At 49.4% G+C, this 11,359-nt stretch overlaps 6 protein-coding genes across 6 annotated transcripts; 2 read left to right on the top strand and 4 right to left on the bottom strand.

Moving 5' to 3' along the window:
* Positions 1–326: 326 nt before the first annotated feature.
* On the bottom strand, positions 327–2,399 carry Asppvi_006070 (tRNA (guanine26-N2)-dimethyltransferase; the record flags this gene model as incomplete). The annotated part of the gene is made up of 1 exon (XM_043301975.1): positions 327–2,399. The coding sequence occupies one exon, from the start codon at positions 2,397–2,399 to the stop codon at positions 327–329; it is 2,073 nt and encodes a 690-aa protein (XP_043157910.1).
* A 494-nt stretch (positions 2,400–2,893) lies between these two features.
* On the bottom strand, positions 2,894–3,960 carry Asppvi_006069 (MCP1 family protein; the record flags this gene model as incomplete). Its single annotated transcript, XM_043301974.1, has 2 exons — positions 2,894–3,681; positions 3,750–3,960. 2 exons carry the CDS (start codon positions 3,958–3,960, stop codon positions 2,894–2,896), a joined length of 999 nt encoding a protein of 332 aa, XP_043157909.1.
* A 649-nt stretch (positions 3,961–4,609) lies between these two features.
* Asppvi_006068 (putative C2H2 finger domain protein) lies at positions 4,610–5,440 on the top strand (the record flags this gene model as incomplete). The annotated part of the gene is made up of 3 exons (XM_043301973.1): positions 4,610–4,618; positions 4,740–4,766; positions 4,850–5,440. The coding sequence occupies 3 exons, from the start codon at positions 4,610–4,612 to the stop codon at positions 5,438–5,440; spliced, it is 627 nt and encodes a 208-aa protein (XP_043157908.1).
* Positions 5,441–5,921: 481 nt separating this feature from the next.
* Positions 5,922–7,281, bottom strand: Asppvi_006067 (pyruvate dehydrogenase (acetyl-transferring) subunit E1 beta; the record flags this gene model as incomplete). Its single annotated transcript, XM_043301972.1, has 4 exons — positions 5,922–6,393; positions 6,449–6,735; positions 6,801–6,924; positions 7,031–7,281. The coding sequence occupies 4 exons, from the start codon at positions 7,279–7,281 to the stop codon at positions 5,922–5,924; spliced, it is 1,134 nt and encodes a 377-aa protein (XP_043157907.1).
* Positions 7,282–7,648: 367 nt separating this feature from the next.
* On the top strand, positions 7,649–9,576 carry Asppvi_006066 (metallophosphoesterase family protein; the record flags this gene model as incomplete). Its single annotated transcript, XM_043301971.1, has 2 exons — positions 7,649–7,845; positions 7,902–9,576. The coding sequence occupies 2 exons, from the start codon at positions 7,649–7,651 to the stop codon at positions 9,574–9,576; spliced, it is 1,872 nt and encodes a 623-aa protein (XP_043157906.1).
* Positions 9,577–9,703: 127 nt separating this feature from the next.
* On the bottom strand, positions 9,704–11,046 carry Asppvi_006065 (enoyl-[acyl-carrier-protein] reductase; the record flags this gene model as incomplete). Its single annotated transcript, XM_043301970.1, has 2 exons — positions 9,704–10,745; positions 10,817–11,046. The coding sequence occupies 2 exons, from the start codon at positions 11,044–11,046 to the stop codon at positions 9,704–9,706; spliced, it is 1,272 nt and encodes a 423-aa protein (XP_043157905.1).
* Between the last annotated feature and the right edge of the window lie 313 nt (positions 11,047–11,359).

The raw sequence follows: 11,359 nt of genomic DNA, 5'->3' as shown, positions 1-11,359 counted from the left end.
AACGCCTGAAGACTTCAACACCCTCCCTGTGACTTTGTGTTCTGGTCGAGGCCATCTTCTTCTAATTGAAAGCTTAGATGTACGTTTCCGAAAGTAGAGTCACCGGGCTAATGCAGAATGTTCAGTTCAGAGCCGAGTGGATTCCATAGCAGCATACTCCCAGAAGTACATCGGTTCAGACTGGCGCGGACGATCTTCACATATATGTATGCCGGACGACATTTTATTTAGCATTATGACGGGGACAACAGGGTCCGTTGGCAAATGCTTTCACCCTTATGCTATAGTACAGTGGAAGCGGCTCAGGCAAGATTGGTATTCGGGAATCATCCAGACGCCCGGTTGAGAGGGCCCCAATTAGCCCGAGGATTAATTTGATACCGGACAAGCCGTTTTTTGGACTGAGACGCCTCTCTGCCCAAGGCCTCATCAAAAACGACCTCTAACGTGCTCAGATCTTGCTTAACTGCAGGCGCTGTCTGTAGGGGCTGGGGCCCTTCGACCTGCTGACGCAGCTCCGCGCCTTGAATGCCTGGAGGGAGTCTATGGGCAGAGCGGTAGATCGCAGCTTCGACTTTCGTCACTAGGTCACTGATATCCTTTCCGCTTTCAGCCGCAGACATGAGCTCTTTCCTCAATATATCGAGTGAGTCTTCTCCTTTATCTTTTCGACAGTTTTCTCGACTCTTCGCCATGATCGCCGCTCCAGGAGTGCCAGGGCGGATTGCTCCGTCTTTGACAGGAGCTTTTTGTCTCACCCACTCTCTCATGATTTCCCAAATGACGTCCCAGGGTGCATCTGTACGAATGGTATTTGGCTTTGCATGACTGCGCGTTGATCGGTAGCCCAGGAAACGGAGAGCTCCACGGAACGCATCGGCTGATATAGTAGACGTGTGTAGTACTTTTGCCAGAGAACTGAGCGTGAAATAGAACGGAAACGGATCGCGGACGGCCGGATCCGATCGAGGAATAATAGCCGAATATTCACGCGACGTGGACACTTCCGTGAGCTCCTCCTCGGCTGCAAGGGTGCCCGTCGGGGCAGAACTCGAAATTGTGTCCAGGTTCAAATCCTCTTCAAGAGCTGTGGTTAACATGCCCTCGATGCGCTCGATGGTATGGTAAATATCTCTATCGACACCGGGGAGCATGTCAAGAATCTTCTGGATGAAGTGAGGGTTATGGAGTGGCCCAGCCCACATTGGGCCGCCCACATGAGTTTTGAAGCCACAATGTTCACAATGTGTGCCGGCAGTAGGCCCTTGAGCAAACCCATAGTGATAGTAAGGATTCCCTTTCTTGTCCAATCTTTGTTTCGTCTGCGTCAGAGGCTGCGTTGTCCATGCTCCGCAACCAGAGTCGCAGTTGAAAACTAACATTGTGTTACCTGAGGCAAACTTGACCTCTGCCGGCGATCGATGAACACGAACGAAGACACGTGCATAGAAGTCGATGGACAAGGAGAGAAGCGGCTCGATTGCAAGTCCATATTTCGCGGCTGACGTCGCCAGTCCATGTAATATAAGGCGCAATCCACCTTCATGAGAATGCGATCCCTTGATGGGGACACCTCCGTATAACGCATATGCCTTTTCTGGGTAACCGTTGGATGCCCATACGCCCGCATCGGTGCAAGTGACACAGAGGAGACCACCGTCTTTGACACCTTGAACAGCAGCATCCATAAACGGAGCCGCGGTACCGTAAGGATCAAGGTCGATGACATCGAACTTGCCCGCGTGACTTCCGCTATTTTGTGTGCTTGGTTGGTTTAACAGGCTATACATGTACGCACGTGCATCCCCTAGATTGGGCCTAATGAGCTTTCCAAGACCGTTGTATTCGATGTTCGTCTTCATTCTCTGAATCGCAGAGCTTGACAGGTCATTTGCAACCACGCAGGTAGTGAAGGGAATTTCTGAGGCATATCGTAGAGCCCGGAGACCCGTAGCGGAGAGCGCGTCCAAGATCGTGAATGACGGAGTCTGCTGATCAGAGGTTGAAACAGAAGAACCGAGATTTCCATTCGCCGCAGACGGTTGCCCGACATCTCCCTGAGTTTGTTCCTTGTCCTCTTCGTCTTCCCTCTTGCGCTTTTTCCCCCTGCCGGAGCCGTTCCGTTTCCTCTCGGCTTTCAGCTTCTTGAGGGCCAGCACATGCTCACCATAGGCTTTGATCGCCAACACACTGAGATCCCGGTTGAACTGCTGGATGGGATTGTAGAAGACAGATTGCAACTGATCTTCAGGTTTGAGGTCCCTTTTCGTCCCCTTGGAAGCTGCAGCCTGGGTCGGCGGGTTCAGAATGTATGCTCGCCCTTCTTTCACAGCCTGGTATTCCTGCCCATCATGCTGCACCAGTCGGCTGGCGCCATCAGCAGCTGTTGGATCCTCCATGAGTGAAGACAGGGAGTAATAAAATCGGGGGGGAACTAAGCCTGAGCGACTGGGGGTCACTGCATATACAGTCGAGGGATGCGAAAAGCCAAGGAACTCGGGTCTTATGTTTCCAACGATAGATCGGAATATTGTCAAGCTTTGAAACCGTTTAAGTGAATTCATCCACATCGGCTTCGGGCTAGCAAGAGTTGAATCAGGACCATTGACAAGCTTGAGGTCCGCAGGCTGGTTGCGGGGAGCAGAAGTGTAAAAAAAAAGGTCAAGAAAATGTATAGCGCACGGACCCAACAACCATCTGATAACCATATAAAAACCAACAATGAACAACTGTACGGAGGATTTGAGTCTATACAGTCTGTATTCGATTATTGCGGCAGTACATGTACTGCAATGTATATGTTGACATATTATTGATTATATTTCCTACTACTGTACACGCCTTCCGAGAGCAATCGCCCCAGAATCTTTCAATTATACACAATAAGATTAGGTCATAACCAGGCTCCAATGATGGGCACTCGGTCATACATACCATCCCAACTGCTCGCTTCCCAACCGGATCCTTGTCCTCCAAGGCCAATAATTCCAAGTGCGCCTGCAAGCCAAACAGATGCTCCTACCACTGCAATGCCATTGACAATCCACCAAATCTTTCTCTGCTTCTTCATTCGTTGCTCGCTGTCTGCGTGGCCTAGGTACCCTTCGAGTGAGCCTTTTTTGTGTATTCGTTCCTTTCGGACGGTGGTGACTCTCCACCCCATCCAATTTGCCCACCCCCCAACGATATGCCATACTCCAACAGCGACAAATATCAAATAGTAAACGTTCCAGAAAACCGGGCTTCGCACAAACCCATGCGCAACGTAGCCAAGGCCGACTCCCGAGCTTCCACCGTCGACCATCAGCGGCACGACGCGGTTGACAAGAACATGAGCACCGAGCAAGGGGGTAAGCATATAGCCTAAGCGCGCTTGAAGAGTCATACGGGGCCAAAAAGTGAGTGAGTACCGTTGAGACCTTGTCTCGGCGCCGTAAAGTCGTGCCCTACGGGAAGAACGGATGTTCCGTAGGATAATCCCGGATGTAACATGGGCCAGTATGGGAACGGTAAGAATGGCGTGCTCAAGAGATGGAGACTGGTACAAAGGTCTTGTGAGAAGGAGATAGTTTTCGGCGGCAGGCACGGAGCGGGTCATTAGAGGAATTAGCGAGGTATTGGCAAAGTGTAACGTGAAGAATAAAGTCGGCGGGTATGTGGAATATCTCTGAATGGCAGACACTGCAGGTTTACTTATCAGCTTACACTTGATCGGCAGATGGACCGAAGCATTTTCTCTCCCAACATACACCAAGAATCCCAGTTATGCCCGCGGAGGCCCAGTTTGGGAAGAGACAATCCGCCATGTGCTGGAGCGTCTTGGGCCTTGTGGAAGAAGCCACCGTTTTCGATATCACCAAACTCTTCAGAGACCGGAGAGGGGTCCAATTCCTGCATGGAAATCAAGGATCGTGTGTCGACATCATCGACCTTGGGCAACGACAGATCCTGAGGCGGCATTGTATATCACGAACGAAATATCTCTCTAGCTATGAATCAGAGAAATATTGTAATGAATATTAAACGATTTAAAGTTCATCGCATCGTCATTATCACGAGCAAGCCTTAGCCAGCATTGGGAGTGACCGTTCTTTAGGTTGTTGTATGCAGCTCCTACAGATATCCTGTGCCTTGCTTTTTTCCTGTTGTGGTCGGACTGCACTATCATTGGCTTGTCGGGTTTTCACCACTCAACCCGAACCGACCTTAGGTAACTATCGAAGCTACTTATTTACTGCTGATGCCTGCCGGACAATTTGACAAAAAATTATCGATACTCAAGATAGGTCGATACTTTAAGATCTATTCTGACATTTACAGTTGAAGAGGATATCCCAAGTGCATGAATCAGTTCAAGGTACCTCATAGGTTGGAGTACGGCGGTGAGATGTCCGTACTTATTCTGTCGGCAGAATACCTTATAGTAATGATGAGATGCTAAGCCATCCATTCATGACAGACGTCAATGGCTTCCATTACCAATATATACCAGTTACTGAATCAACCAGTTGATCGCCTGCGATTTCACCTCCTCCCGTATATCTCGTCAAGAATTTCTTCACAATATTTTCGGTCTTTGACCTAACCTGTTGTATGAGTTCAGACAGCCATGGCACCGGTATGCTTCCTGAAATGCGTCTGCTTCAAATGGCTATCGAGTTAGGACCTTGATATCCAGTTTCGCAAACTTGCAATGCGAGATTACTGATTTCTCACTCCTTCTATCCTGTCTGTATTAGCGAGGGTTCACGAATCCTACTCCCAAGGTAAATCATGACTTGAAATCCCAGCGCTGTTCAAATCTATTGAGAGACTTGCTAAAAAAAATACTTTTTGCTCACAATTTCAGACTGAATCTGCACGCTCTGCTTTGAGCTCCTTCACATGTACTCTTTGCAATAAATCTTACTCGCGCCATCCGGAATATGAAGCTCATATCTCTTCCTACGATCACCAACATCGCAAGCGCCTACAAGATCTGAAACAATTGTCACGAGATCCTAATGCTGCTGAAAAGGCAAGAAGGGCAGAGAAAAAGGCAGATGCAGAGGCGGGACTGAGAGTAATCGGAACGACTCCCGCATCAGGAGCCGGAGGCACCGTGGGCACGAGTGGGGGGGGAGGGTTTAAGAAAGGAGGATTCAAGAGCTCGTTTACCACGGTCAAAGGGCCAGTATCTGCTACTGTGTCTACGAGGAAAAATGTCCTAGGGGATGACGATGACGACGACGCCGACCAAGAGGTAGGAGCGGCTGAATCGAGCGAATTTGTTAGGGACAAACCCAGGCAGGATACGGACACTCAACACGACAATGCAGAGAGCGATACTGACGAGGAGTACACAAACGACGATACGGAGGCCAGTTACTATGATCCTCGAAAACCTACCGACTGCTCGTTACGGTGTCCGGGGGTTCAACATGAGCTTACCATAGCATGAACGATTTTGCTTTGCCACCCATTCGCCATAAAGCAGATGCAATGGGCGCTCCTCATGATTTTGCTACCATGTATTTCGGAGTTACGGGCTTCCTCTGTCTGCATGGGACTATTTTATTCACGTACATAGTTATTTTCTCGAGACAGCATTGCTTGCCATGACATCTCCGCGCTTCAACCTGAGTTGGACGCAAATTCTGTAAGCATAGTGACGCTTCGGTTCTCGCTATCATTCTTGGTCGCGAAGTACTCTTATTACTGCCCGAAGCCTGTGGATTAAGAGGATTCTAGCACAAAAAAAGATGGACAAAAACTGGGAAATTGAGTTGAAGTCGATTCTCTAGTGTAGTTGTACAGTTTCGGATCAGGTTAATTTAGATTAAGGAACAATGGAAAGGCTTGCAATAGAGAAAGGGTACTAGACGCATGATTTTGGTTCTCCCAATAATGGGAACACCTCCAATTTACCGCATAAAGCCAGTTCACAGTCGTAGAAGCTTGGCAGCCTGGCCAACGATAGTATCCTCTTGAGGGAAGCTCATCTGCTCAAGACCAACAGCATAAGGTGTAGGAACCTCAGCGCCGGTAACACGAACAGCGGGAGCAGTGAGATAGTCAAAACCATATTCCATGGACAAGGCGAGGATTTCGGACCCGACACCGAACATGGGGAAGCCGGATTCGACGCACATCAGGCGACCGGTCTTCTTGAGTGACTGAATGATTGTCTCAACATCGAGCGGCTTAACGGACCGAAGATTAATAACTTCAGCTTCGACTCCATATTTCTGCTTCAGCTCAGCGGCAGCGTTGAGCGACTGTCCAACGCAGCGGGACAGAGAAACAATGGTCAGATCTCTTCCAGGACGCTCGATCTTGGCTTTTCCAATAGGAAGAACGAAGTCATCCTTCTGAGCAGCCTCGCTCATGGGGAATGCTTGACCATACAAAAGCCTAATCAGATGTCAGCTCAAGTCCGGCAATGTCAAGCGATTCTGGCTGCACATACTCATTTTCCAGGACAACGACAGGGTTGGGGTCACGGATAGCGGCCTTCATCAGACCCTTGGCGTCCTCAGCGCTCCAAGGAGCCACAACCTTCAATCCAGGAATGCTGCCGTACCAGGCCGAGTAGTCTTGGGAGTGCTGAGCGGCGACACCAGCAGCGAATCCGTTGGGTCCACGGAAAGTAATGTTGCAAGGCTGAATACCTCCAGACATGTAATGTGTCTTGGCGGCGGAGTTGATAATTTGATCAATGGCCTGCATAGCAAAGTTGAAGGTCATAAACTCGCACTGTAGATGCGAATCAACCATCAGCCTTCCAGGTCTATCCACGAACGGGTAAACTTTCGACTTACGATAGGATGCAGTCCAGCGAGAGCGGCGCCAACAGCCAAACCACAAAAGCCCGCCTCTGTGATGGGAGTATCAATAACCCTCTTGGGACCGAAGCGGTCCAATAGGCCTCTCGTCACTTTGTATCTGTGGTGATGAGAACAAGGTCAGAAGAGAAGAATCACAGCATAGCACGTCATTGCGAGTGATATATGGAGCAAAAGCAAGTAGTTAAGAGAAGGTAATCCCATACGCTCCATTGTACTGCGCAACCTCCTCACCCAGGATAAATGTCTTTGGGTTACTCTCCAGCTCCTCGGCAAGGGCTTCGTTCAATGCGTCTCGGACAGTAACTTCCTTAGTACCGCTTTCCGTCGCATATCCCCGAGCGCGTAGGATCGAGGGCGCACAGGCGGACTTCTGGAAAGTAGAGCGGAAAGGTGTAGCGGAAAGTCGAGATGAAAGCAGACGAGCTGCTGGGCGGAAAAGTCGGGGGGCAGCCATTGCCGTCTGAAAGAGTGTAATTCCAGGAGTGAAAAGGAGAAATGACTTCAGATAGCTTCTTCTGCGGATGAGGATGATGATGTGAAGGAGACGTGCGGGAAGAAATGAGCCCCAGTACCTCCTAACTCCGTTTCGGACCTGGCCGTCGATAAGTTTTTTGGTTTTTGGTGAGAGCTTCGAGACTGTTGGGCTAGTGATGACTAAGCCCTGCCCTCACCGGCGCCTTCTTCCGTATTATTGTTTATCCATGGCCAGGCCATTGTACAAGTATAGATAGCTATCGGGAATAATATACTAGCTATCCATTACCATCTCCCTTGGACGGGGAAACCAGCTGCAGCTTACTGATTCCTTCCAAAGTCATTTGATGGTGTGGGACATTGTGCTGACCAGGATGAAATCCTTTGGTTACTGGGCTCTTCTCATTTCATCTTCACCCTGCCTAGCTATCCAGCCATCAACTCCAGATGCCATACCTGCGCCCATTCGCGATCTCCAATGGGGCCAGCTGAATTTCCTCCACACTACAGACACTCACGGCTGGCTGGCCGGCCACCTACAGGAGTATGGCTTTGCCATCTAATGTGCCATTGTTGATGCTCGCTGATGCAGATCGAAAGGGCTTCCTATGGAGCAGACTGGGGAGATTATATTTCTTTCACCACCCGCATGCGGGAAAAGGCACTTGCTGAGGGGAATGATCTGCTGATAATTGACACTGGTGATAGGGTTGAAGGGAACGGGCTTTACGATGCTTCGGAACCCAAGGGCGCCTACATCTCCGACATTCTGCGTCAACAGCAAATTGATGTGATGTCAGCCGGCAATCATGAACTGTACAAACAGAACACCTCGGAGACTGAATTCTTGGCTACTGTGCCCAATTTTCGTGGTAGTTATTTGGCGTCCAACATTGACATCCTTCATCCAACTACCGGAGAGCTCGTGTCGTTGGCTCCACGCTTTAAGAAGTTCACAACCGAGAAACAGGGCATCCGCATCGTAGCTTTTGGTTTTCTGTTTGATTTCACAAAAAATTACAACAACACAATCGTTTATACCGTGGAGGATACGATTAAGACAAACTGGTTCCAAGAAGCCATTCGTGACGAAGAAGTCGATCTTTTCCTCGTGATAGGCCATGTTCCAGTTCGTTCGAAGGAATACAACGCTGTTTTCGAAGAGATCAGAAACATTCATTGGGATGTGCCAATTCAATTTTTCGGCGGCCATTATCATATCCGCGACTATGCTCGGTACGATTCTAAAGCGTACGGGCTGGCGAGCGGCCGCTTCTTGGAAACCATTGGATTTATGTCAATCGACGGTCTGTCCACCAGCAAGAATCGGCTCAAGCCTGCGCAAGCAACTCCCAGCTTCAACCGACGGTACATTGATAACAACCTCTACTCGTTTCACCATCACACTGGTCTTGACCGGGATTCTTTCCCTACAGAGCACGGTCGAAATGTATCTCGTCTTATTCAGCTGTCCAGGGATGCCCTTCAACTGGATAGGGTCCACGGTTGCGCTCCTCAGGACCTCTGGATGACCCGAGTAAAGTATCCTTCTCAGGACAGTATATATACATGGCTCGAAAAAGAAGTGCTTCCTAATCAAATGAAGGACGGCTCTCGCGGTGAAAAGCCCGCTTTGGTCATTGTCAACACTGGAGCCATACGCTTCGACATATTTAAGGGTCCGTTTACGCAAGATACGACATTCATTGTCTCGCCCTTTACGAGCGGCTTCCGCTATATCAAGGACATCCCCTACGAGAAAGCGCAAACAGTAGTAGAAATTTTGAACAAGCAGCCGCAAATTTTGACTGCGCCTGAGGATCACACAAATTACACACCATGGACTCTTGCACCGCCGGAGCAATCAATGCATATGCACGACAGGATTGTGGAAAGCGACGATGTGGCTGCTCGCTATCTTACTGATCAGAGTCGGCTTCCAATGAGCAGCCCATTCGCGCCTGAGGTTTTTCCTGGCTACACCACTGTAGATGATGGAGGTATAGACGGTGATGACACTGTTCATTCGCCAATATCATTTTACCGCGTTCCAAATTGCATTCAAGCTCTCATTTCTCCAGGGACGTCTGTAGATCCGGAGACAGTGGATCTTGTGTATATTGATTTTATCGAGCCCTACGTGGCTCTGGCCGCCAAACTTGCGAGCATTGATCTCGATTTTGCACGGGATAGTGACGTTTATATGCCCTTCGAGACATTAACTGACCTTATTTTGGACTGGGTCAAGAATAACTGGAAATGCGAAGATGCGTGATTCTGTTTCTAGTCCGGTTCAGATCACTGTTTGTGCCAATGGAATCAGTAAATGATCTGATTTACTATACCCTATTATGATTGCGTACATGCACTTAATATACTTTTTATACCATCATCCCCAGGGATTATTCATCCCCTTCGTATTTTAACAAGCCTTTGCCTTTGCGGAATCCACTCAGAGTTTCCTGCACACCTGCAACAAGCTCAGCGCCTTCGGTTTCCCAGGTCCATTTAATGTATTCCACCGGGATATCTTTGAATTTGCCGGCTCGAGTCAACTCCAGCACATCATTAATTGTGTTTTCCTTGAGCTCAGGGTGTTTATCTCCCCATCTGCTCACCCAGAAACCGTCGAAAACAAGGTTCTTGAATATCAGAAGGCCAGATGGCAAGGCGACTGGCTGTTTTGACATGGCACCATAAGTGACCAGGTGCGAACCTGGAGCAAGGGTCTTCGCCAGGGCAGTGGCACTCTTACCACCCACGCAGTTGAGGGCTAGCCGAATTGGCTCCTTTCCTTGACGGGTGAATTCATTCACCATGTTCTTAAATTCTCCAGATAGCAGCTCGGATTCAGTAACCACTGCATTGGCCCCCAGGTCGTAGAGCTCCTTTTTCAAAGAATCGGTTTCTGCTGGTGTCGTTCTCTCGCGAACGATATTGATCGTTTTGATGCCCCATTCGCGTGCAAGTTGGATTGCAGCTCGTCCAACACCGCTATTTGCTCCGTTCTGGATGAGCCACTCTTCTCCAGCCCGCATCCAATCCCAGTCGCAGAAATCTTTGATCATTCGGTAGGCAGTCACCGGATTGACACTGACTGTGCTGACCTGAAGCGGGCTCAGACCTTCTTTGTTTTCAATCTTGATCACTTGCGATTCGTCTAATTGCGCGTGGGTGCGCCAAGTGCCTTGTCCTGTCTGCTTCATCACGACCCAGTCGCCTTTGGCAAGATTTTTGACGTTGGAGCCAGTGGCAATGACCTCGAATGCGCCCTCGTTTCCCGCTACGGCAGACGGTTCCACTGTGCCAAGCGTGGTCTGGAAGGGTGGTTTGCTTGGGTATACACCTTGAATCTGATTCACATCGGCCGGGTTCAAAGGCGCCGCCAGAAGGCGGAGAGTGACTTGTGTCCCATGAGGAGGAGAGATCGAATGCTTGTGGAGCCTGGAAGAGGGAGGAAGACAAGTCAGGCTATCTATCTATTTTCCCAGCGGTTGCATTCTAGGTGCTCTTACCGCAGAACATCCTTCGGTTCACCATATCGCGAATAGACTAGAGCCTTCGATTGCGTATAGCCATATACTGAGATAAATCTCTTTTGCCCCAGACGCGAGTCAGGTAAAAGGACTTCATGCTGGCTGGATGGCGCTGGAACGCGAAGGGGCGAAGCTCTGCCTCTGAGGCCAAGGGAAACACCGACAGAGGAAGATCTGGTAGCTGATCGCACCACAGTACGGGAAAGCATAATGATGTTTGGGGGTGCCTAGCCCTTCTTTGACGGTTAATTGATCCAAAGATTCAGATAAGGTCAAAGAGCCAGCTTCGTGTAGCAATTGTTATAATTGTTGTCGCTGGCGGCTGTTGAAGAAAACCCGGATGACGTCGTTTCCTAGCCGTCGGGCCGAAGGAGGAAAGCTGCGCTTCGGCATAATAATTGATACTCATTCGTGTTTGGGCAGATTGCTGAACATTGGGGTGCTATATGGGAAAGAGAATGGACGGAGACACCACGTCAGGTCCTTTATCAATTGTTATTATCTTGCTGGAGGACCTGGTGT

Source organism: Aspergillus pseudoviridinutans (assembly GCF_018340605.1).
Source record: "Aspergillus pseudoviridinutans IFM 55266 DNA, scaffold_4, whole genome shotgun sequence".
NCBI classification, from domain to species: domain Eukaryota; kingdom Fungi; phylum Ascomycota; class Eurotiomycetes; order Eurotiales; family Aspergillaceae; genus Aspergillus; species Aspergillus pseudoviridinutans.
The sequence above is the reverse complement of the archived record's forward strand: the minus strand, read 5'-3'. Positions and strand labels throughout refer to the sequence as shown.